The sequence below is a fragment of the Idiotropiscis lumnitzeri genome, chromosome 7, assembly GCF_059441095.1.
Source record: "Idiotropiscis lumnitzeri isolate Australia: NSW breed Sydney's pygmy pipehorse chromosome 7, RoL_Ilum_1.0, whole genome shotgun sequence".
NCBI classification, from domain to species: domain Eukaryota; kingdom Metazoa; phylum Chordata; class Actinopteri; order Syngnathiformes; family Syngnathidae; genus Idiotropiscis; species Idiotropiscis lumnitzeri.
In genome coordinates, this window is record NC_142397.1 from 11,763,932 (window position 1) to 11,791,480 (window position 27,549).

General features: G+C 39.7%; 1 protein-coding gene across 2 annotated transcripts in view; it reads right to left on the reverse strand.

The window, feature by feature from the left end:
• Positions 1-541: 541 nt before the first annotated feature.
• veph1 (ventricular zone expressed PH domain-containing 1) overlaps positions 542-27,549 on the reverse strand; it is a 59,091-nt gene continuing 32,083 nt past the window's right edge. For both annotated transcript variants that reach the window (XM_088301361.1, XM_088301360.1), the window contains exons 7-15: positions 24,414-24,634; positions 22,281-22,469; positions 20,710-21,092; positions 18,313-18,452; positions 18,044-18,178; positions 14,203-14,320; positions 7,089-7,225; positions 4,861-4,914; positions 542-4,771 (exon numbers count right to left, since the gene is read on the reverse strand). In XM_088301361.1, the coding sequence (XP_088157487.1) occupies positions 4,589-4,771; positions 4,861-4,914; positions 7,089-7,225; positions 14,203-14,320; positions 18,044-18,178; positions 18,313-18,452; positions 20,710-21,092; positions 22,281-22,469; positions 24,414-24,634 (1,560 nt within the window). In that variant the 3' untranslated portion in view covers positions 542-4,588. The remainder of the gene's footprint in view (positions 4,772-4,860; positions 4,915-7,088; positions 7,226-14,202; positions 14,321-18,043; positions 18,179-18,312; positions 18,453-20,709; positions 21,093-22,280; positions 22,470-24,413; positions 24,635-27,549) is intronic.

Sequence of the window (27,549 nt, forward strand, 5' to 3'; positions counted from 1 at the left end):
ATGGGGCAGAACCAGGAGTAGATGGATGGAGTGTGTTGGTAACCACCTCATCGGAGAATTTTTTTATTTTTTTTTTAAATGAAAATGAACAAAAGCTTTCCAACAGAATATCTGTCTATGACACACCTCAGTATTAAGAAAATAACTAACAAGGTTTATTCATTTAATTTTCTTCAAATTCGGTGGGCCGGATTTAAACGTTTAACGGGCCGCATGTTGCCCCGGGCCGTTGTTTGCCCACGCCTGACTGCCGTGATGCTACTTTATTTTTTTCACCTCAGGAAAATGCAGTAAGTGAAGTGCTCGCCAGGGGGTACAATCAGGCTAAACCTGGCGATGGAGCCAAGAAAAAGCTTGACCCAAGTTCGGAATGTTTGGCGATGCCTGCCTCGACTCATTGGGTCGGTAGAGAAGAGACAGGTTGTTAAAATGTATCTGATTGGCTGTGATCGTACTTTTGCAGCGTCGCTGCATCCTTTCTTTGACCAACCTTTTCCACGTCGTTGGACACTGAGCACATTCACAGTAAAAAAAAAGAAAATCGCCCTTAAGTATTTATTGATGAACTGCTTGGAAAAGGCAACGTTAGACATGCAGCTGTTAAATACACATTCCATAATAATTCACATTCATCAACATTAAAATCAAGGGAACAACAGGAAGACAATTTCTGTTCATCTAGTAGTCATTAAACACAGGATCCAGTCAAGTACAAAATAAATAGTACATTCTTTGATTTCTTAAAAAATATTAACATTTAGTTCTAAAAATATATTTGATATTAAAATGGCCACAAAAAAGGTGTATTAGTGGTTAGGAAAATTGCCTCACAGTTCTGATGTTTGGGGTTTCAAATCTCAGCTCTGACAATCCTGTGTGGCGTTTTTGTGCCCGTTTGGCGATCGGGGTGTCCAAACACAGTCCTCGAGGGTCGCTGTCCCATTTTATATGTGACCCTATTATGGAACAACTAAGACAAATTAGTACACTTTCGCAATTGTTTTCACCACTTCTAATCACTGACATCTGGATTTTGGTCTATTTTACTTCCGCTGTACTACAATACAGCCACAACCACATACAGCAAGTGCTCTATAGAAAATGTATCAATCAGTCTATTTACTAGTGAAATGAAAACGAAGCATCAGATTTGCTTCATGAACCAGTTGCTATATTTTTGACACCTCTAGATGGCAGTATTGTTTTAAAGAAAGGGGTAAAAGAGTCGATAGGCTTTCAGTCCTACATTGAACAGGGCTCATGGAACACAACTGCTTCATGATGCATCTTGAAGTTTCATTTTCCATCACTATTAATGAGGCCTTTGGAATGAACTACAACCGAGCTTTTCCAACATCAGTGATGTCTCACATTACAAAAGCTTTTTCTGCATGTATCAACCGGAAAAAAATGTTTTCATTTACATCCATGGTGGATGTCCCAATACCCCACATATTTAGAGACCTTACCTTCCAACTCACACAAACTTTAACTTAGATTGCATCTAAATGGTGTCACGTTTCAACCAAAATGATGGCGTTGCACTGACTAAACACTAACTTGGATTGTAGGGGGAAATGGGCAAACAGAGTGCAACATGGGTAATTTGAGCCAATGTTTTGTCTGCAGATAACAGGGTTGCAGCTGTTGCACAAAGATTTCAAGTGAAGATATTTATGTGCAGTGAAACCTCCAAGGTCTAATGCCCCAAATGTGATTGAGGTCAATCTATCATGTGGGAAGAGGTTTTGCAAACTCCACACAGAAAGGCCGCAGGTGAGGGTCACACCCGGAATTTCATAAATGTGAGGCAGACATGCTAGCCACTATGTGTCTAACCTAAAATGTAAAACACAGTCTATACAGTTGATCAGTGTTTTATGATGTTGGCAGTTTGAGATGTGTGTTTTGTAAAAAAAAAAAATATTCAAAATTGGTATACAGCAATCCCCTGATGAATCTCAGTTTAACAACAATTGCAGTCCCTCTAATTTGCAGTTTCTGTTATTATTAAATATTTCCGTGTACATTGCACCTATATACATATATATATATTTTTTTTTTTTTCATCAAGTACAATATTATATATTCTACATACACGATACAATATTATTTGTGGTTCATTTGGAGAAGGCTGGTACAGATTAACAGCGTTTGCATTAATTCTAATGGGAAACAGTGATTTGAGATACTCTATATGAGTTATTGAACGAATCAAACTCATGAATTCAACTTAAAATTAATCTCAAATATTGATAATACACAGTCTTGAAACGGCCACCAGAGGGGGCTCTTAAAATCACAATTGGATCATTTATTTACTCCATTAGTGCAGAAAAACATTAAACCTCTTTTTTGGAAACCAAGAATATTCCATTATATTACTACCATGTCCAAAAGTTGATAAATTATATATTTTGGTAGGAAACATACAAAACATTTGAGTCTCGAATCAAAACCATTTTACACGAATTGCATATTCAAAATAAGGAAAAACAAATTGTTTTCATGAACAGGGGATCACTACATATCGATACAAAAAACAAAAGAAAACACAAACAAAGGAAAATAGTATCCTCTTGCATGCATCTTAACTCAAGAAATCACTTGAGGGGGGCAACGTAACTAATAATTATGTGCTACAATAAACATATTCACAATGATGCAACAGCTTGACATTGCTGCAAAACATCAAGTTTGGCTTTGGAACCCCCAAAAATATCCCACTCTAGACAGCGATTGCGAAAGAAAAGCAACTTGACCAGTGTTCTGACCCTCATGGGTATTTCCAAAATAGATTACTATTTGTGCGAAAGTAATGTGAGCTGTTCTCTCTATAACAAATAGAAAGTAGAACAAAAGAAAATATCAAACGTGCCTGTAAAATCACGTCGTCACCTCGTATTATGTACACACTGAAGGCATATTTTGACATGTTTAATAATATGCTTTTCGTCCAAGAATGTGAAATGAAATAAGACACTCGAACCGCAAAATGTGGGGTCTACACCAGGTGTGGGCAAATATGACCCTCAGGCCACAGACGGCCTGTGCCGTTTTAAAACTGGCTCATTCAGCACTTAAATGATCAAAAATCCTTTAAGATTTCTTGCATTCAGTTTGTTGTTTACCGCTAAAATTGAAAATGTAACCTAGGCATTCATCAAATTAAATAATTAGTTAATTGCAAATAACAAAAAATTAAACAAAAAAGTACAGATACATTCAAAATGGTTTCATTTATTTTGTAAAGAATTATTATTAATAATAATAATAATAATAATAATAATAATAATGATAATATTAATATGTTTCATCATACATTTTCTTATAATTTACCTCTTTGCCAATTTAGTCGGCCCATTCATCCATGTAAAAAAAACAAACAAACATTGCCGGGCTATACACACACACACACACACGCACGTACTAATTTTTGTCTTCATTATTGCCCGATGCAATGATGCTACCATAGCTGCTTGTTTGGTTTTCTTCTATCCAATCAGGATCTTTGTTTTATTTCAAATGGAGGCATGATTCAAATTGTTCACCACAGTTGTCCTGTGTCACATAAAAAATGTGAATATTATTCTATAGCAAATCATCTATTGCTGGAATCATATTAATACAATTTCTAGAAAATAATACTGCACTGCACGCTCACTGGGCCTAATCAACCAACAGAATGAAATGTCTTCTTAAATCACTTTTCCTTTTCAAGTATAGCATGTTTGCTTCCTCTATAAACTTAAGGATCTTTTTTTTGTTTTCCAGAAATACGCGCTCTCCAAAGTTGAGAGCAGTAGAAGTCCTACGTTACATTTTGAAGAGTTCTTTCCCCCTAAAATGCTACAAATTCACTTTGACAATTCTGAGAATGTCATTTGTTTTATTTATTTAATCGTGAATTTGGTATGATCAACAATTCTTTGGTTAGACACAAGTAATTGATAATTGTAAAATTTTGATTTGATCTCATTTTGGGGGAGGAACTTTTTTTTTTTTTTTTAAACCAAAATGTTCTGGACTAATTGTGCCTCAAAAGTCAACCTCTGATAGTAAAAGTGGTCTGTGCTTCTTGTTTGCTTGGATATGTTCTCGTGAATCATTTGTGCTACGTTTGATCAACCTGCAGGCATTCCAAATCACAACAGTTTGATGACAGTTATTTTAAAAAGCTTGGCATTCTCATACAAAAGTCACATTCATAAATTTTTTCTTCATTGTAGAGCATGTGAAGGTGTTATATTTTTGTTTGGCACATTTTTAATCAACTTGTAACAACTTCTGTCCTTAGTTTGTGTGATTTTGCATACAGGCTCATGTCTCACGTGCAGTTAGTTGGGAAGCCTTGGAAACCAGTAAAGTATCTGAATTTGCACACTTTGCTTATATTTGAATTACAAAACAGTTTAAGACATTATTAATGATAACATTCATCAATGTGAAGACACTGATCTTGTTGATTTTTTTCTCCTACCATATTGGTGACCCCTGAAAAAGTGTTCTTGCACAACATGAACACGTTTCCAACAAATCGATTGATGAGGCCCACAGTGTGTGAAGACGGTGGGATGGTGCGGTCAGGTCACAGGTAGGTGGTGGCCTCTCTGTTCTCGCGCTCTCTGGCCTGAGCCACGGCCACATTGATGCACTGCAGCCACTCCTCGGCGTGCTTCTTGTCCTGGGCCTTCAGCACGTACGTCTTATTGTCCGTGAAGATCTCAAAGGCTCGCGGGAGGCCGCGATCCCGCCGCTTCTTCGCCACCACCTTGACGGACAAATGAGTTAGCCGAAAGTGAATCGGATTCACGGGCGCACTGAAATCGAAAAGGGATGCCGGGTACTGCTGAAGCTTACCTTGACGCTTTGTACTTTGTTCAGCTCAATGGGAATGTCATCCAGCTCATCCTTCTGTAGGGAGTGGGAGTAGAAAAATGTCTTTGTGAATCACCCAGCAATGGCATCTTCGTCATTTCTTCATCGCACTGATGCATTGCTGAACTCATTCCAGCACGTTTAACCACACACTGAATGATTTTACAGACTGAATGTTGAAATGTGTTGTTAAGGAGCGCCTCGGTGGGGCCGCAAACACGTGACAAATACTTGCCAATGTGTGTGTAACTACCATTGGGGGCAGATGCGCGTTGACTTGTCTTAGGAAGCCCAAAGTTATGTGGTGACAACCACATGACTAGACAATGTGTTTGTTGACGAGGGCTGTTTTTACCCCACTGGTGGTCTTGTTGCTGTTTACCAAAGGCGACACTCATTATTGCCTTCATGGAACATACAGCTCAGTGAATCATAAACAATTACTCATTGGCCACAATATTAGATACAGTCAGACAATCAAAGGCAGTGCTTTTCAAAATGTGACTCTACGAGCATTCCAGAGGTCCAAGACAGGCACAGTAGCTCTCAGCAAAAAAAGAACACCCTAACTTAACTTCTGCTTTATTGCAGGTAACAGATTAATATTTGGCAACTTGAGAAAATGATAATGATGATTTTCAAATTCGCTAAACTTCAGCTTTTCTATTGGCAAAAATTATGGATTTATTGGTAGTCGTGCAAGTGACAGAATAACGACCATATTAAATGAATACTTCGGTGACAATGTCAATCAAAACGGAGTATTAAGGGATTCATATTTTTGTATCGATACCAGCTAGTTGAGTTGATTGGTGTATTTTTAGAAAAACGTTTGAACATGAAAAATAGATACAATTATGATGGGAAATGAAGCTTCATAAACCAGTTGTATTTTTTTATCTAGACGGCACTCTCTGTTCAACATTGGGCTGAAGGTACACTGACCTTTCTTAAACCCCTTTATTCAAACCACCAATGGCATTTAGAGGAGTGAAAAATATACAAGAAATAATTCAGGAAGGAAATTTGAAGCTTAATTTAGCCATTATTCCCAGCTATCCTCAAACTGGATCTCATCAGCAATGAACATTGTTCTTGCTCTAACGGTGAGAAAGTAAAAAAAGCTTTTCTAAGAAGTGCAACGAACGAGACCCTCTCGAGCCACTGAATACCAAATTGCGGATGGATGGCGATGGAAATGGAGCAACATAAAATAACATTTTGTGGAATCTCATTCTCCATGTGGGAATAGATTTCTCAACAGACAGCAAGAGCTGACAACAATAAAACGGGAGCTGAAAACAAAGATAAAAAACCGTTGCCATTTGTGGCTGCTGAAAAACAAAGATGGCGTTGTTGTTTTGGAATAAAAACAAAAAAAAAGCTTCATTCTCTGATATTTTTAGACAAGTCCGCCGAGGGACAGAAACTCAACACTGAGCAGGGTGAGGAACACGGAGAACGTTCCCTCTCTACTTAGAAAGGACTTACGTTTTATTTAACAACAAAAGCTGTTAAGCGTAGAAGAAAATACACCAGATTTTACATGAACTTCACAGATTATATGTGTCATCGCTTGTTAAAGTTAAGGTAGCCTGGCCTGCACAGTATTTTTTATTCTGTGTTTTTTTATATTTGAGTGGCCGTGCACAAGTATAGCGAATTAAGAAGATCGGAAAAGGCAAAGCAAAAATGCAATCAGGCTGAAATAAATTGGTATCAGGTGATTAGCTCGCAGTCATTTTCCATGCCAAAATCTTAAAACATGACCTGTCCTTTACCAAGAATGTCAAAAGCAGATATGGGCGCTGTTGAAAATAAGTTTCCACGCTGACAATCCAGTGAGGGTCTGTAGTAAATAAATCATGACATTAAAAGGGAACATGTGTTGCTTTGACGCTTTTTTCCCCTTTAATAAACACTATCCTCGCTATTTGCTACTTTGTCACGATGATATCTGCTTCCAGTTACTCCGGATGCCAGTGACTCATATTGTTGCATCATCGCGCCTTGGCCTCGGGACTTCCCCCCCAGGACTGAGTCCCAAGGCCACGATGCGTTACAGTTGACTTCAACATCTTCCCCACGGGAACGGCCGAGCTTGATCACAAGTTGAAATTTCCACTCTTGCATATGATTTGGCCGTGAATCACATGAAGATTAAGAACACTGAACAGCGTGTGCGCGCGTCATTGTCATCATGAGCGTACCGATTTGCCTCTCCGGAAGAGCAGCTGGTTACCCGCCAAGGTGAAGTAGCGAGTCTTCCAGCGCTTGATAAACCTCCAGCGGACTTGCTTCTCTTTCAGCTTCCCTTCGATGAGAGGTTGACCTTCCTGATTCACACCTGCAGCGAGACGTCAAACATGACGGGAACACATGAGCTCTTTGCTCACAAGATTCATACAGTCATCGCATAATTTCATCATGAGACCCCCATTGGATGCTTATTCTTTGGCTTTTTTGGTTTGTTTGCATTGTCAGAGAACATGAAAAGATAAACATGATATACTGTATACTGAAAGTTTAACCAATTGGGGACTTACGTTCAAAGCAAAAAAGAATGCAATGTTACCATGAGCAGTACCATTGTAATATTTTTTATTTTTTTTTTTCAAACAAGTCAAAGTAAGTATTTATTTATTTGGTTCTCGAGCAGGGGCGTGAAACTCGTTTTTGTGGACGGGCCACATCGTACTTATGATTAAAATAATTGATGATTTTTTTTTTTTTTTTTACAGTACTTTCAATCTTATAGCTGACAATATAGCGTGGAGACCTGATCTGATTATATAACCAGGGGTGCAGCCTTAAATTATGTGCATAAATGTCGGAGACATGTCATTTAAACTCTGTCAAAGTGACATGAGACGAGAGGTCTTAAAGCGATTTAAGACCTCTCGTCTCATAGATGCGGCCTTCCGGCAGATGTGTGTAGTTTGTGTGCAAGTATGAGGCACAGTCACAAATAGTGCTGAGGCGCCACCAGCGTCGCAATTTCCTTGAGAACATTTGGCATTGCATCAAGTCGGTCAAGGCACCGTTCCAATGTAAATATGCTGTGAATAAACTGAAATTCCAATTCCACATGACAAGAGATAGTAAATGGCGGGCTTTTAAATCTCTTGCTGTCACATGGAAAGAAAAAAATGAAGTGAGAAGTATGTGCTGCAAGGACTAAACGAGCAATGTGACTGCTCTTTACCTTCTAACCTCTAAACTCAAACATAATCCGTCAATTGATGCCTGTTGACCTGCAACATCAAAACAACCTCATAATTGTTGATGCAATGTGAAAAAGTGGTTGATTTTGACAGTGAATCGTCATATATCAACAGGCATGTCTTGATGATAATAAAGGCATGACCCCTAGGTACTGTAGTAAAATTGTCTGCCTTTTGGATTTGTGAAGAAATGAAGCGATTGGCATAAGAGGTGGAGTAATACTCTAATACACAACATAGACATTTTAGTAATTTTCAATTTAAACAAAATAAAATGTAAATAAAATAAAATCAATAAAATAAACCATGGCACTGCTTACTATTAGGGTGTGCATCTCTCCACAAAAGACAATTCCATGTAGATGTTGAATGGTGAGGCGCGAAACAATTCAGGGACGGTTCAATTTGAAAGTGGAATGATTCGATTCGGTTCGACTCAGTGCGATTATGATTCGATTCGATCGAGCTCTGTTCGAGAGGGTTGGATGCAATGTTGTTTTTGTTGTCATGTTACATGAATTAATTTGTCAGTACTGTAAATGTGGCAATTCATTCAAAGATATATTGCTCCATTAAAAGACCACTTGATACTATCTTGATATATTTCAAAGAGTAATAATACGAAAACTTTTAAATCAAAAAATGATTTGCCCGTTCAAAACATTTTTTGGGGGAAAGCCCTACTTACGACATACTTCTTGCATTCTTCTTTTGTCATGTTTTTATTCTCATAACAGCCCCATGTCAAAGGGTGGTCAAATACGTATCGCAACAAAAGCAGAAGAAAAAGCAAAACGAGTTAATCCATTGTTGCTCAATGATAGTAGTTCATATGTTGCAGTTTTATGCAACTGATTCATAATTTTCACAAAAATTTGATCCAAAGGCAGAAAGGAGTGAGTGTAAGTGGTGTAACTACCGCTCTCACAACTCAGCTCATTACCTCTCACTTCAAAGACATGCCAGTTGTTCAACTTGACAGTTTATCACAAAACACCAGGAAGTCTGAGTAACCAGTGGCTCCAATTCGACTTTGTGATAGGAAGCCATCGCTATTCCTCTCGGCAAATAAAAAAATCTAATAATAATTTGCAGGCTCAGATCTGATGTGACATCACTAGTTCTCATTCTATAACAGGAACAGACTTAAGTTGACACATCAAAAAGAATGTCTAAGGAGTCCATACCTGATGTTCTTTTGACAATGCTCTGAGTCTTTTCATGTCACCTTGCGAATCTTCTCCAGTGATTTGATGTAAAGCAAACACAAATGTGCACGCGAAACACTAACAGCGCAAATAGTTTTTCAACTTTGTAACGCAACAAAGTAAATCCCATCAAATTAAAGATGAAAATCTGCAATTAAAGCACATCTTGCTCATTTCATTTGGAATCCGGTGAGCTGGTGTTGAGAATCAAAAAGTGCATGTTCATGTCCCGTGAATGACGAGACTTAAGGTAAATTACGTAGTTGATGCATGAGCTGAGCTAATTCACACATATGACCTAGAGAGTAATAATACACAGAATACTATTCTATTTGTGTTAAATCTAAATGATGACACATCTTAGCCTAAGTACATCATTTAAGACTTATTTAATAACTTGAGCTTTTATTTAGGAGCGTAATTAAGATCAGTGTTTTTCAACCTGAGGAGCCAAGACATGAATTTTGCACCGTCTCACACTTTTATAACTATCAGTTGAATACCACAACAAGTAAGTGAAAACTGTTGACCGAAACATAACTGCTCGAAGACATTGCTTGACACATGTCCCATATTTATAAGGGAACACAAGCAATATAACAAGGCCTCTCCAGCATAAGCATCCCGCTACAATATTTCCTGGACATATGAGTCAAGAGACTTGAAAAGTCAACACGTGTCGTTTCAGAATTCTTTTCAACAGACCTACTGTGCCAATTCAGATAAACACGAGAAAATCACCCACCCAGGGGGAGCAGTCATGGCTAAATATTTCAAGACCTTTTCTGTAGTTGAAAATGCGCGGTTTCATCACGAAATGAAAACAATCATCCCGTGTGCCCTGCCGTATGCATGACAGCAATATTGTAATTTCCAAACTTTATGAAAAAAAAATCATAAAGCCAGAGAAAGTAATTTAGCTGAAACACAAAAGCCCTGTGCTTGCGTGGGTTTCCTCCGGGTACTCCGGTTTCCTCCCACATTCCAAAAACATGCACCCCGCGGGAGGAGAAGCGGTACAGAAGATGGATGGATGGACAAAAGCCTTGCGCTGACCACGGCTAGTTCAACCTCCTGGGAGAAACTTCTGTCATCAACGCTCGCGTGGTGCTTGTTGATTAATCGATGATATGTTTTCAGTTGTCAACTTATTGTGTGCACAACAACATCCAGTCGTGGCTCATCCAATCACATTTAGACACTTTCATGCTTTCTGAGACGATCAGAAATTGCAGTCTAACACCAATTAAGGGAATAGAACTTCAAGATGGCTGCTTGCTACAGTCATTTAAATATATAAATGAACAAATAAATAAAGACCTATTATATTATGCAATAGATTGCGCGACATTTTGTTTTATCACTGCATTCGACAACTTTATTATAGCATGTGATATGGTTTTAGAGCATTATCAAAATTCATGCTTTAGAATTGCATAGAATTAATTCACAGATAAAATATATTTGTCCCGATAATTCGAGTTGAACCTACAAACAGGAAGAAGCTTGGGAAGAAAATGCCTCAAACAATCTCAAACATGTGTGCCGTCATGGGAGACTTAAACTCAGTGAACATCGAAAGGATAAGTTCCACAACGCGTGTGTTTTACTTGCTATTGCAACATACAGGAAAGCGGTACATACTGTACGTCTTTATCAAATTTGGCAACAATATGCAAATACGTCAGCATCTCTTTTAAAAGAAGAATGGAATGTACACTGCAAAGTCAGCAGTTTATGCAAAGACACTCACCTCCGAGGGACATTACTAATAATCTCCTTCTACGTATTGTTGCCCATTTAAGCAGTGATTGTATTCTTTTTGCACTTGCTTGACAATTAAGAATCTTGGAATTATTGCAGCAGTTTATGGCGAAATGTTTTTAAATAAAAATACATCAGCGATCAAGCATTTTGGAAAGACTACTTTCTACTTCACATGTTTTTTTTTCTATTCTTGGCTCGGAAAAATGTATGTCTGGTAATTCTTGATCCAACCAGCACTTGTTTGACAATTTACGCCACAGAAACACGTAAGAACTGTTTTTCAATGATTATTATTATTATTATTATTATTAAAGCAACAGCTTACATTTTCCTGTGATCCGCCAGATGGATTTATGTGCAACAAAAAAAGAAAAAAAAGATGTTTTTAAATAGGACTTTCTTTTTGAGTCATGGATATTTGACATAAGTAAGCCCTGTGCCTAGCAATAATATTAATACGCCACTGTCAAATAGAAAGTTGGACTCTGTTCTCTTGAATGACCGACCATGTTTCCAGTTTTCTAGAATGACACAATTGATTGCGAGCCTATTTTATGGACATGTTGATGTTTCACGTATTTAGAACACTTTTTATGTTATTGTTAACTTGTGAATTCAGTCCAATATCTTCTGGCATGAAAAGAGATGATGCAAGTGAATTATAAGCCCTGCGAAAACTCTGTGTTTTTACATTTTGTTCGAACAAAGTGTGCCTTGTTTTCCCGTCAGCTTCACTGAACACATTTAGAACAATTTTCACCATTGAAATGAAAAATAATCCAACATATTCAATACATCAATGAGCGCTAATATTTATGCAGTAGATATTTGTAATTGTAATTGAATAGTAGATAAATATTGTCGCTATTTCATCAAGGCTCAGCGATAGACTGGCAACAAGTCCATTCCGTAGTCGTATATTAAAAACTTTCTGCCAGCATCAGGATTGGGATTGATATGACCCTTTAAGGAATTATAATTACTGTTACACATGACACTTGTTGAAAAGAGGATGTTTGCAGGCCATTGAGTCATTGGAATCTCAGATTTGACTGAAATGAAATTGTCCAGCCTGAGGTTAGGGACAAATATCGTGGAGGGGCAACAATAGTATGCTGACTGCTCAAAGTGCTCACAAAACTTCACCTTCCAACTGAAAAGAGAAATTATGCTTGGTGTAACTCAATCATCTGCTGCCTGTAGCACATTCCCCCCCGCCAAAATCACATGGAGTACTTCCAGAGTGAAAAAGACAAAAGAATACAACGTGTATATTAAAAACAATTATGCCGTTGACATTGCTTGCATGTGTACCATCTGCTCTCACTTTTCATAGAAAAGCCTTTTTGGTTAAACAGTCAGTCGAGGACACTTGTGGACGTGTGGCTAATTGCACACACACTCAGGCAAGAAAACTGCAATGTAGCAGCTTTTCTAAGTCCCACTAATGTAAATTTACTAATACATTAGATCAGGGGTGGGCAAACTTTTTGATTGGCGGGCCACAATGGGTCCTAAAATTTGACAGAGGGGCCGGACAGGGAGCAGATGCATTGAGTGTTTTGGTAAACCTCACCTCATCGGAGAAAAAAAAAACATTTAATTTGAAATGAAAGTGAACAAAAGCATTACAACAATATATATGTCTTTGAAAAACCAGAGCATTTAGAAAATAAAACATAAAGATGGTTTATTCATTTAATTTTTTTTCAAGTTCGGCGGGCCGGATTAAAACGTCTAACGGGCCACATGTGGCCCCCGGGCCGTAGTTTGCCCACCCCATGCATTAGATGAACGAATCAAGGGATCTTTGTAATGATTCGTCACTTGGAGCTATATCATCTCCTCCTCATTATTATGCCCACTAGTTTGTCTCCACAACTTCTATGGTTTGGTCATCCGTTACAATAATTCTCTGCATCTGCAAACCCACAACATTTCCAAATACAGTATACACCAATGAAAATCGGATTTAAAAAGAAAACAATATCCTACGCAGGCACGGGAGAACATGAACGCTCCAGACTGGAAAGCGAGAGTCGATGTTGGTTTGCCTCAGAATGTGAGGCAGACGTGCTAACCACTTGTGCTGCCCAATCCACTTCAATCCAATCATGCACTTTTTTTTAATTGAGTTTTCTGGTTTAAAAAAAAAAAATAATCATTTCAAATTTTGTTTTTGCATCTTCTCCATCCCAAATAAATATTCAGAGAATCTTACAAAAAAACTGTTATGCATGCTCACCCAGAGAGGTCAATTGCATCCCCACTTGCCGAGTTATTCTTCTTCCTGCCTGCGGATGGCGGCTTCTTATTATTTACACCAAATGTCAGTTTTAGAAAAACAACGCATACTGTACGCTTCTGGAAAGCTATTCATCTTACGACACTTCATTTTTGTCCCGCGTTCACCTTCTTGCTACCTCCCTTCATTAAATCATGCTGCATAATTTTTAAAGCATGCATTACTGTAAGCTGTCCTCTTACATAACTAATGATGGCTCCCATGTCCAACTGGAGGCGGTTACGATGTAACCTCTGAGGTCGAACCTCTAATGTTGACACACAATCCATTTCAGTGTATTTATTGACCTCAGGGTCTCTGGGATTTGGGAAAATAAACCTTTTTCAGAGCCAATCCTTTAACTACACAGGCATTTATTTAGGTAGCATTTTACCATTCTGAATTATTACACCAGCGTAAAAAGAAGTGAAGAGTAAAACATGCACAAATGTGGAGATCAACATGTTACCGCTCGTGAGACGACACACATACACACACACACACACACCCCTACGCATGCAGTGATTTTAATGCGATTCAGGCATGGAGACATTCGTACAAACATGACATCATCGGGGCTAAGTGCTCTTCGAAAACGGGTCACTGGTCCAAAGTCAACTAATCAGTGCTGATTGACTGACTACATAGACTGTTCACAAAGAACACCGCAAGTGTTTTTTGTTACCTGGAATATTCTGGGAATACATTACTATCCCGTACGGGATTCAGGGTCACCAGCACACGGATGACTGAAATAGTTTCAACGGTGCATTCCAAAGAAACGGAGATGGTGAGGAGGGATCTGTGCAGGAAATGATCTGTTGTGTGTGTGCGTGTGTACCTGTGGCCTTCTCAGGGTTGTTGCACATGAAGCATAACCACCCTCCCACTTCTTCGCTGTAGCCAAACAGGTCAAAGAAGCGAACCTCCTCCAGCTGCATCTGGAGACTGTCCAGGTCCTGAAGAAGCACAAACGGAAAATGACGTGCTACTCAGTGAAATACTCATTGAGGCAACCTTCAGAAATGTGATTGAAAAAAACTTCTAAATATAGAAGTAAGTATAGTTTGAGGTAATGATGCATTTTAAATGTCGCCAAACAACGCAGCCGTGTGTGTTGTGATAGGAGGATAATGGAAACCTGGACCTTCGCCATTCCAAGTCAGTGCAAAGCGGCAGCATACATTCAGAGTTATGCTTTACTGGAGATACAAACACACTTATTGTACACACTTTCAAATTCATTCATTCATAAATCAGTAGACAATCGGGGAAAAGAAACTACAACGTGGTTCATATTCAACTAGTCAACTCCACCAACATGATGATGCGGTCTGCAACATAAAACATTATAATGGAAAGAGAAAAATTGCGAGAGAGACACGGTTCTGGAAAACTTTTCCGGTAAAATTTGTATGACTTGAAAACTTGCACTAGTACAAGTGAGAAAAAGTACCGGCTTCATTCAAATCTCCAGGGTAGATTTATTTCAGTTTCATTGTTGATCGTTGCTACATTATGAAGGGAGTGAGAAGTGATGACGGCTTCGGTAAGCTTCTGTTTATATCCGGATACAACACATGACACAAGTCTTCTCTTCTTCTTCTTTTTTTTTTTGTTTGTTTTTGATGTAAATCCAATACATGTTTTTTGTGTATAGCTGAATATGGTAATAGCAGCAAATATGTTTCCTCGAGGGCATAAGTTATTTATTGAATCAATTTCTGTGGTGTATACAATTTCTGGCTGTGGGCTGAAGCAATGTATAGAACTCATCACACTTTTTTAACCGCAGAACTCATACAACAAGAAAGCAAGAAATGTGATCAGAACATAACATCCAAAGCTTTAGACCTCACAAAACAGGAGTTTATGTTCTGTATAGGCGCTTTTCTCAGCATTTCCACGGTCACCCCTAAGAAAGGGCTAAATGTTATAATAGTCCGTCATCCTGACCAGAAAGTAACAGGTACAAGTCCAACGACAATAACAGTTCTAGAAACAAACATGGGAACCAATAAATTAACTTTCACAGGATAATGAGAAATAAATCAAGTCACTAATCAACCACATGTGTTTTTGCTTGAAGAGTGCATTTGATGTCAGTGTGGATTTGTGTGCGAGGGTCTGTGTGTGTGCCAGGCTGACACACAGCTGGACGGCCTTGATGCACCAGATGAAGGTCCTCTAGGCACACTTAAAAGACGTTTTTAGACGAGAGGGGCACATTTGCAGTTCGACAACAGGATGTGGCACACACGTCTGTTTGGCTGCTGGATATCCTCAATTCACCCCCATTTTGAATCTCGGGACCACCCTTGCTTTTTGCTGCAACTCCTCCCTGTTTTATACGCAAAGAAAACGTAACACAGGCACATGGAAACGATACAAACTTCATGCGTAAGATGAGCGCCATGACTTGAACCCGGGACCTCGCACGGCTACAAGGCAGACAGGCAAAGCACTCTCTTTTTGACAAAACATTGTTATCTCAAGTGTGGCTCCACTCTTTCTCGTGTTCCATCCTGTCTCCTGTCTTCAACCTTCCTCGCACCTCCTTCTCCTCCTCCTCTGCCCCTTTATCAACAGAGCAGCTATATCAACAAAAGTTTCCACTCAGGACACGGAGGGGAAAAAGGTGAAACAATAATCATTAATTATCTCCTCCATCCCAGACTTCCACTCAGCTCAACTTCCCTTCAAATGTCGTCATTCCCCCTTTCCTCTTCCTCTGCTCTCCTTTTGAAAGGACTTAAGCGAAGAGACTGTTTGGGGAAAATAACCTCCACTCACTCCTACCGTGACCTCATTTTTAACTACAATGTGTCCCCTTTTCACATTTAACTAATCTATCTCCTCTCCCGCAGAACCTTTCATTCTTGCCATAAAACTGCTGAGCTGAGTCATGAAAGGCAGAACTTCAATTCCAAAGGCCTTAAACTTCCCAGACGTTTCTGCTTTAAATCTCGCTGTCAGTAATAATATTATTACTGTCTCACAGGATCCTGTTTCTCAATTTCCTCCCTCTTTCTCTTAATATCTTTTACATTTTGTCATCTGAAGATTTATTTTTCACACACCACACACAGATAGGAACACTTGCCACCATGTACAAACATGCTTTTTTCCCCCCATTCGTTTTCATGGACACACAGTACCTTTCTTGAGCACATGAGGAAAAACAATGTGCTTTATCATGAACATTTGAAAGGAATTTTTACAAAAATTGCAGCAAAATGAGCATCACAAATCGCATATGGCCAAATCACTGCACCCCATTCCAAAACGAAATCCTACTTCCGAACAGTTCAAATAATATAAAAAAATTCAGCGTTTTGTGTAGGGATGGCCAAGTCAACAAGCATAAAACCACACTATTGCAGAGCCACATAACAAATGGGTGACCACATTACCTTCTAACGCCCGGTCACGATATAAAGGTCATATCGGTACAGTCATAGAAATTCTCCCAAATGTAAGACGTCTGAAAATAAATCCTGCACTCTCCCACGCATTTATGCTTTGCTTTCCAACTCAGCACACGTTGTGTCTGCCTGGATGCCAATGTGATGAAAACATCAACTAAGTAGTTGTAGTTGTGGTTAGTACCCATCCAAAAATCTATCAGATTTTCACCAAAAAATAGAAAGGGTCCATTCATCCTTGGGCAAATTTCCCAATCCTCCACAGTTTTGCCTAAATTAGCTGTGTAGTTTGTGTGCAATCATGGGTACAAACAAACTAACCAACAGACAAAACAATACTCTCAGCGAGCACTTTTGTAGACATGGAAAAACATTTAAGTTTCACTCCTATATACACCACTGCGTTTTTGGCAAACAGGACAGCCAGGCAGGCAAAATGAGCTTGCTTCGTAATTTCTGAACAATACCTAATTTTTTCCCCCACATATCACTTTGTGAACTTTGTATATTTCAGAAAAAAAATCCAGACTTTGACAAAAAAAAAAAGTAAAATGTTGAATTTACCAATACAATTTGTCCTAATTATGTGTTGGCGTTTAATGGTTGAACAATAAAAATGCAATAAAAACATTTATGGGTCAGAAACATTAATTGGAGTATCAATTTGATTTTGCATCTCCCCTTAATCGTCATAAAGTATCTTATCTGACATACCGTTCCTGTGTTTACACAATATCGAATCAATACTAATCAGTACCGCACACCACTAGGTCTGAGCAAACTGAGTGAATTTTGCCATGTAGGTGGAAGATCTTCTTTGGTGAGAGAATCATAGACCACGCGCACACGTGCCAGTTTTTTTTCAAATGTATAAAAACCCCAAACAAACTTGTGTAGTATACAATGTGTTTAGGCTCCATATGGTAACCACAGCAGCCAAGAAGATAATAACCGCTGTAATCTTTTCCGAGGAAGCGCTTAACTTGACACTTCAGGAGGGCACAGCATGGCGCCTCCACACTTGGAACTAGTGTCCTCACTGTTGAATGATAAATGGGGATTTAGCAGCTGACCTCATCGGCGCTGCTGGGGCCACCTGGATTTAGCATAATTCATCACAATGAAAAACTATTATGAGCATAAAACTGACCACTTGCTTTATTAATGTGTTTTTATTGCAAAAAAATCTTTTCAGAAAAATGTGCAATGTTCTGGTTCGTGTTGCAGCCAGTCTCCCCATAAATTGTGCGGAATTACCTTTCTGTGTGGAGTGGCGTGCTGCGTCATTGCCATGTGGAAGCTGTGAGCTCCTTTGAGTTGAGTCTTTCCCCAAAGAGAGGCCAGCCTCTGAACACATTCATCTCCCGAACACAGCGGAACTTTGGACTTACTCTACAAGAGACAAAAATGGCAACGAATGAAGCAGATGTTGGTGTTGTGATCAGAATTTGACTGAAGTATAAAGATGCATGTGGAGTTGTGTAGTTTGAAAAACATATTATTAAGAGCACTTTGTTCGTGTGCACCTGTAGATGGAGCAGCATAATGTGTATCCAAAGATGAGGCCGGCGGCTGCTTAGGTTAAAACTGGATTTTGTGTACAGGCAGTAATGACCCTTCAGGGGACAAGTGAACGACAGCTTGGCCACACAGCCTCGGTTTGATTCTGTAATGAAATGCAATGACATTAATTGAATCTTAGTGAGGGAGCAGGAGCAATACACACATATTATTATGCATATACATATATATACATATACACACACACACACACACCCACACATATATACATGTACAAATATATACACATATACATATATATCTCCCCTTAACAAGGAGTGCAAACGCTTCGTGTAGTTTGGTCATTTAGCAACACAATGACATCACCAAACTGATAGCATTCCTGGCATCACAGTTTGAGTCAGGCTTGGTTAAAAAACAAAACAAAAAAAAAAAACAATACCAAGAAACTAAATGGAAATGTTTTAATTGTGTGATTAGAAGTCATGCCGTCATTTTCAGATGCATTCAGTTACAAAGACAGCTAATGAGGAGTTTGTTTTTGTTTCCTGTTTTAAACGTGTTGCATGTGTTAGGTGACCTCTTGCTGGCTCTTAGCTCAGTTGACATTAAGGTCAAAGGCAAAGGAAGCAAAAACAAGCTGTCAGTCAATACATTTGTGTGCACATATGGGGCTCTATTTTTATAGATGCTGAACACGGAAATGCCGGTGCATCCTGATTTGTGTGCAGGTGTAATCCTCGTTTTTGCCCGTTTGGGAATTAGACTGATTGCTGTGCTCCATGCTTGGCGTTTCAAGTAGCAAGCATGTGTCCTTTGACAGGAGGCAGGGAGTTGGATCAGATACACAGACTTACTGACGTTGCTAGCAACTCATTCAGTATTCAATGAGAAAATGCGCTTTGAAAAAAGGTGACTTACCAGGACTAGTGTTTAAAAGCACCATCACGTGCACACACACACACAACACCATCACACTCTTCTATGTTGCTGGATTGAGTCATGTCAATTTTTTTATACGGCTGTAACACAATGCAACACACCCTTCTGACCACCTGCGTCTTGCTTAATACCCAACAGCTACAGTTTAATATAACACCCTATTGTCTTTAACATATCGAAACATGTGAATTTAGTATTTTAAGTCCCGTTAGAATGAAACATATACGGCAAATAAAACGTTTTCCCCACAGTTCTCACATGGGAGCTCGTCATAAAAGCCGAGCCATTTATCAGGCATGCAAACAGTACCCCGGCATGCCCTTTGCTGGCTCACTGCTTAGATTGGAGGCGAGTAATGTAATATTTGCTGAGCTCTGGTGGCTCAGACCTCTTGTTAAAAGCACACACGCTAAAATTAAATTAAATATAAGATGAGATGAAATCATACATTTATGGCCTCTGGATGGGATGAACATCACTATGAAACTACTTACCTCTTGGAGTAACGAATCCATGTATGGTTGAAGCTTAAAATTCAACGATGAAATGCTGAGTCCGAAATATTGCAGCATTTTTAGGTGAGTATGATAGGGGCATTGCTTTTTGAGGACAAATGCATTGGGTTTACAGGATAAAACAAAAATCAAACATCTGCCAAGGTATTTGGTGACCTGTGAAATCATTGTGTGAGCTGCTTTGACTGAGGAGAGATGAGTTTCATATCACAAACCAGACGCTGTTGCTGACTTTGTGACATACAGTATATAACATTGTGGTCACTTTGATGTATAGACAGCCACACAGTTGCGGCAAAATGCCACAGGATTCTGTGTATAAGAAAACGGCGGACATGCAGACCCTCTGTCAGCTCTCTGAACAAAAGAGGCTAGTAATTGTCTACATTACGTTAGATGTTTACATTTACAGGAATGACCGTTTGATAGGAAGCATTCCTATCAACATGCTAATATTACCATTACTTTATATTATTTTAAGTGGATTATGAATAGATTCTGTCTGCTGCTCACTGTTTTTGGTTTGTTATAAACCGTTTGCTGTGTGTTAATACAACAAATATAAACACAAACAATATACCTTTCTTACTATTTCACCATACAGTGTCGAATATTTGCACACTCTCACTAGGTAAGTCATACAAGGGGTCTCATGATAGCTAAAAAATGAAAAAAATAATTGCTTATTTAAACCAGTGTTGATGAAGTAAATTCCTATAACCAACCAATCACATAAAAATAAATAGCAGGTTCCTACATATGTAGGAGGTCATGCAATGATGGCATAATGTTTGAGGATTGTCAAAATTATGTGATATAATTATATTATATAATAATAATAATAATAGTTATTATTGTTGGAAAATGGGCAAAAGTCAATAATTCAACTCTAAAGTGATGTATGTGTGTATTAATGTTAAATACGTACATCACTGCTACGCTTACCTTCTATTACACATCGTTCCGGTATAGGGATCTGTTGGACCATGCCCTTACAAAACTCTCGGATCATCTCTAGATTGTCTCTTAAGTGGATGAAGAGTCTGTCAGCTACCTCCGCCTCCTCCTCTTTGTTCTTCTGGTCGCCGCAAGCTCTGTCTGCTGCTTTGATCCCACTGTCTGGTGCACGGGCAGCGGTGGATGCGGGTGCAATGTCAGTCAGTTTCTTTGCAGGAGGTGTCACTTCCTGGTGTTCTGCTGATTGCTGGCGGGGCAAAGTGTTGGTGAATGTGGTGATGTCTGGACTCTGCTCCACTCCTTCTCCATCGGCCCCGCCGTCTGAGTTGATGGATTGCAAACGCACAACATGGAGAGCCAGGCTCTTGGACCTAAGAGAGACCACAATGGCACCGCAAGAATGCAATTTCAGTCCAATAATATCCATAAACAATGTTCCAGTTGATCGCTGTTGCAATTAAGACACCACATAGGGTGGAATTTGCTTATCGTCACCATTGAAACAGCAGCCACAAGGCCATGCTTGTTACGCTTAAATGTATTGTTCTGCTATTGCTAAATGTTTAACGATCAGGTTTCCGAGTCTCCCTGCGTATGTGTACGCTCGGAGTGACGGCAAACGGGTCATGCTTCAGCTGAATGACAGGAGTTTGTAACATTGTTCTTTATTTTTGGAATTTATCACAGGGGTTAGTTTTCAGACCTACACACAATGAGAATCTACAATACACAGAAGCCATATAAAAAATATTTCTAAACTGTTTTTTCCTCTCCCACTTGCTTTAAACGTTAAAACATACTTACACTTGTTGAAAAACACAATTTTTAAGTTTACATTGGAAACATTTGAACATGAGCGCAAATATTGCACGTGGAAAATGTACAGAAAATACTGTATGTCATGTAATGTCCGTGTATCGCCATGTTTTGTTTCGAGGGATGGGGCCAAGTGAATGCCGGGGTCAAGATGGGATGTCCGTTGGTCTGAGCGTGAGTATTTGGGTGCGAGACGTGGCAGATCTGAAAGTAGGTCGTCTGTGCTGCTGTGGGAGTGATCACAGCCAACTTCAATCATCGCCAATTAAAAGTGGCTCTTCACATTCCCTTCAAAAGTGACATCCAAGTCATGTCGGACAGTCTTGACAAAGCAGTGGGCAGACAACCGTTTTTTAACATGGTTTCACAAAAGACCTGCACTGTAAAGAGGGCACGTGGGGACCAACTCCCCAAGTCCCATCATTTCGGCTGCCAGGATGGCCGAGTGGTCTAAGGCGCCGCGTTCCGGACCCAGTCTCCCCAGGAGGCCTGGGTTCGAATCTCGTGGCTGCCAGGATGGCCGAGTGGTCTAAGGCGCCGCGTTCAGGACCCAGTCTCCCCAGGAGGCCTGGGTTCGAATCTCGAATTTCCCCATTGTGGGACTAATAAAGGCATTATTATTTAAAATCGACACAACAAGAATTAATGACAAATCCTTGTGACTGTGAGGTAGACGCTGTCACTCAAAACTAAAAGGCTTTGAGTCAAATTCAATGTGTGCCGAGTATCACATTCCTCCCTACCTGTTGAATCTCATCTCTCGTTGCTCCTCCCTCACCGCTTGGTTCAGACTGTATCGCCGCTGGGGGGCAGGCGAGTCGTCCCGCGCCTCCGACTCACCCCCGACCTTCACCGGCTTCCTCAACTCAGACCTCCCTCCTCCTTCGCATTGAGGCGATGCGTTGGCAGATGGCGAGCAATGCCCATTCTCACTGGACCACACACAGACACACACGCACACACACCCCCATGCACACAAAAGGGTGAATGTATTTATCACATGAGATCAAACTGATATCCATTTGCATCGTTGCCTTCCCTCACATTCTGTCTCACATTTCAGTATTTCTCATATTCTCACGCTAGTTGGCTCATGTATCTTTCTGCCACACTCTTTTTCAGCAGCCCCAGCCTTTTTATGCTTCTTTTATGAACTGCCAAGTGTTCCCTCGATATGGTTCTTTGTTCAGGTTTTTGCTCAGTTTGTTTTGCCAAAGTTGTTAGTAAAAATTGCTAAGGCACTCAGCAGAGCGCAGACTTCATTCAAGGTTGAACTGCTAACAAATGTGAAAAAAAAATCCTATTTATGTTTGTTTGTCTGTTAGCTAGCTACTTTCTGGTTCATAGTGAATGACTTTAGAATGAGTGAAGTAGCATAATATGGACACAAATTGTCCACAAATGTAAATGTGAGAGTGAATGGTAGACAACCACTGTATGTGTGATAGGATCCAACTCACCTGCAATACTAATGAGGACAACAGTAGTGATAGAATTATGAATACTGTTTCCAGATGTAATTTGTACTGTCTCGGAACAGGGGCCACGCCTCAAAGTTACCAGGAAATCAGTTGTGTAGATTTTGCAGTCATGAAAACTGCTTTTACACTTGGCAGAGATAAAAACAACAAGAGTTTTCCTTTGTCTTTCTGACAAGTTTTCCTTACCACCCGGTTTCACACTATCGTGAGAGGAGAGGACCCCAAGCAAAGCCCTCAATCTTGCACACAACGCTTTTCATCTTTCCACATGCACACAAACACATGCTGACCTGTCATGCATGCAGGATTTTATTATGCAACACTGTGTGTGTGTGCGTGAGTGTGTATGTGTTGGGGGGGTAACATTCAGACTGATTGTGTTCCATAATTCGCAAATTTTCCCTCGATACAAATAAACAACTGATGAACACAAACACACACGTCAGATTGTCCTCAGCATTGTTAGAGAAGTGGCCTAACTTTTGTTTTTCTAAACTACAAACAGACGGCAATGTTTAGTCATTGCAAACAGTTCAGTGTCTAACACAAAATCACTAGCATTAGTGAGTGGAAAATTATTCAAGACCATTAATGGTTTTGTTGTAATTGCGAATGAAAATTGCAATTCGTAGACAAGTGACAAAAATTTCAGTTGGATCTTTGATTTACATCATCAGCAGATTGTTTTTTTTTTTTTAGCTGTAGACCAATTATCCATCCAGTTCCTTCGGTTTGCTGCCACGCGTTAGCTGGAGCCTATCCCACTTGACTTTGGCCGATAATCAACGTATACTCTCAAGTGGCAGTCAATTCTCACTCATGTTCCCACCTACAGGCAATTTAAGCATGGTACAAACAGTTGCTGATTTTTAATTATTATTTTCATATTCCCACATGTGAAGAGGAAAACGTCATTGTGTTTTTTTTAGTGAGTCGAGATAACCAACACAGCTTATCACACGCTCAGTGATATATCTTCACCAACAACTACGATATTCCTCCCCTAAACTAGTTTGTAGCAGTAAAACTAATCTGTGAAAGACAGCACGGGGCCACAGGGTATCCAAAATATAGCAAAGCACAAATAAGAAGATAGAGTAGTACTGTAGTAGAAAAATAAATAGAAGACGCTAAGCCACTAGTCATTTTTATTGCGATTAAAGATTAGGGAGATGTGTTTGAACAAAAACTCGACAGACAGTTGCTCCTCTATTTGTGTTCGGCAACAGAACAAGCAACCGGTTACTTCTGAGTAGGCCATCATTCTGTTGCATGTCACAATGATGGAGCCCGTGGCTTGGCCCATCCGACCAAATTGATAAGGATTTGCAATCGGACAACTGAAGAATGTGCCTTTGTGTAAGGGGAACAAAGGCTGAAGGTGTGTCCTCTGACCTGCGGCATGCGGTGGCGCTCTCCTCCAGTCGCCTCCCCAGCAGTCTGGCTATGGCTGTGAACGAGTTGCTCAGCCTGTAGAGGTCTTTACCGTGGCCTCCGAGCACAGACGGGTAACGGTCCGTCAGGGCTCGGATCTCCAGGAGTAGTGTGTGGTGAAAAGTGTGGTCCATGTTACCCAGAAGAGACACCAGGTACACCAAAGAATTGTGTGCATGTGCCTGAGGATAATAAAGATCACATTACCATAATAGATATGTTTTTCTTCATACATTCAAATCCCATCATGAACGCTTTGAGGCCAGAGTCATTCGCAACAAAGTCCACATTCACATGGATGATCTAGGTGTCAAAGTAAAGCAGATTCTTTATTGGTTACTTTTTCTGACCTGATCTATGGTAATGGGTATTTGGATATAAAGAAAATGGATTTCAGGTAGAAGCTACATCACATTTATTTTTAAACTGGCAAACGTATTCTTAATCAAACTTTACATTGATCTTGTGTTTTGGTGGCATACTATATTTTACAACTCATTCTGGTGAAGAAAACACATAATTCACTTAACGTACATTTTGGTACTTTGCTTCTTTTCCTTCTAAATGCAAATACTTAACCCACAGAAAAGCCTCTCTATTCGGAACTTTTTTGTTTTCCCACGTGTCTCGTTGTTACGCTGTTATAAAAAAATCTAACAACAGATAAAACAGGCTCGTCACTTTTGTCACACAATAGTCATTACTAGCTACATTTACAAATTTTGATGCCATGTGTTCTATTCTGTCAGGCGGAAAATCTAATATGTGCTGGCCGTCATGCTGCATGATTACCCCCTTGTGCTGGATCTAATAACATAGTGTGAGTGTAACAAAGGTGGAAGGATTCAATGTCAGCTCTCTTGCCATTATAAATTCCAATAACACCCCCCATTTGTTGATAAAAAGTGGGCCAAAGAAGAAAAGAGAAGTTTTTCTTTGGATAATAAATGGATACACAAGCCCTTCATCAGTCTTTACAACAGCAAATTACACTTAATATGTTAATATTACAAATTGTCGGAAAATGTAAAATGTATGCTGTTAAAGTAAAAGTCGCAAAAAAACAAACAAAAAAAAAACAGTATGGGACATTTATTACATTACAGCTGGGGGGGGGGGGGTGCTACTTGCACAGAGCTAACAGAATGGACTGATGTGACCTTTAAATCAATCTACAGTAAACATCTCGTGTTGGGAAGCATTTCAAATCTATACAGCTCCTACAGTAATCCCAGCAGGCTTATTGTTCATTGATTTTCCTGACTGGTTTCATTATGCTAGCGTGATTTTTTTTCTTCAGTATAGTTGAAAGACAAAATTGAGTGATTGATGGGAAGAATGTTGTTTCTGCATAGTTTGGGCATGTTTTCCAACTTCTCTCTGCAGGGTAAAAACCTCAGGCGTGGATGCTAAACCCAAGTAAAAGAGTAGAAATCACTCTGCTTCCACACAACATGCCAATGAGGTATTTAGGAGTCTCTAAGGTACAGCACAATAATAAAACAGAAGCTTGTTGGGGGGGGGGAAGATGTTATTATTACACCTCAGTGCTGGCTTTATTGACTTGTTATTTTACGTTAAAAAGGGCCAAGGGACTTGCAAGCTAAGAGCAAATGCCCATCTTACATAACATTTAGAGCATGATCATGTGAACCATCCATCCATCATTATCTGAACCACACCGAGGGACAATTTATTGTGTCCACTCAACCTATATGCATGTTTTTTAATGTGGGAGGAAACTGGAGTACCCGGAGAAAACCCACGCAGGCACAGAGACAAAATGCAAACTCCACACAGGAAGGCCGGAGACAGATTGGAACCCACGACTTATGTACTGCGAGGCAGACATGCTCACCATTTGTCTACTGTGCCGCCCTACAGATAACAATAAATCCAAAAATTGTGGGACTAGATCCTGGAGAAGAAACATCCAGAAGAATGATTTCAACTTTGTTTATTTTTCAAGTTGACAGAACAAGCAACTGCTGTATTTAATCATTCGTTTTATCCATCAATTTTCTATTCCGCTCTTTGGGATTGCAGTAGAACTGGAGTCTATCCCAGTTGACTTTGGCAATAGCAGTTTCACCCTGGACTAATAGCTAACCAATCGCAGCATTACTTTTATAGCCTCCAAAAAATTATGAACAGAAAAACAGATACTTATCAAATTACCTGCAGGGATTCAGACTGTGACGAAAAGCCCAAAAGAACACTACAGCTAATAAATAATACACGGAGGGTTCTATTTTGGTAGACAGGCACACATATAAAAACTGCTCCATCTTCATTTTTATGCCGGGGCAATTTTACTTTACGGTGTTTGGCAATTTTGCAGATTGTGTGGCTCCTCGCTAGGCGCTGGATCAATCGTGTCTTTTTTTTCATTACATTGCGCTAGTGCACGTGGTAATTTGGTGACAATAGGTTCGAATTTAGACCAGCTAAAAGCCGGTCTAAGTTGTGGCGCGGGTTGGTTTAGTTGTTGGATGCACGAAAGTGGTTCCCAATTGACCACTCCCCCACGGCCCAGTTTAAAACATCCACAAGTGGAGATCTTGCAGTTTATTTTAAATGTGTTTCAAGAGAAGGTGACGTAAATCCGGTGACACTCTGTGCGAAGAGTCGAGCGAGACAGGGTGTTTGTAATTTTGCAGGCGCCATTGAGGGCATAAACTCAGCAGACGTAATTGACCACCAATCAGTGGCTTCTCTCGTTCCCTTCCTGTGCCCCGATCAAATTCACCAAAATTGCATTCGACCAGCCGTCAACCTACTAAGCGGGACTTTGATGTAGTCCCAGCAGGCGTATAGTTTCGATGACTTTTCAGCACACATAACTGTCAGAAGCGCAGGTTGCATGTCAAATAACAACCCCTCGCTGTGCTGGAACGCCCAGCATGGCGCAGGACGGTCGGTCAAATTCGCAAACAGACACAGCAAGGCTTGCTTCTGCATGAAAATCAGGTTACACCAGCATTTTTGCATGCACCATTTATGGAAATTAAGACAACTGTATTACTTTGCTTGCTTTTGTAAAATGTCGTGTTTTATATTTTTAAAGACTCAATGAGAATGCTAATTGATTTGACAT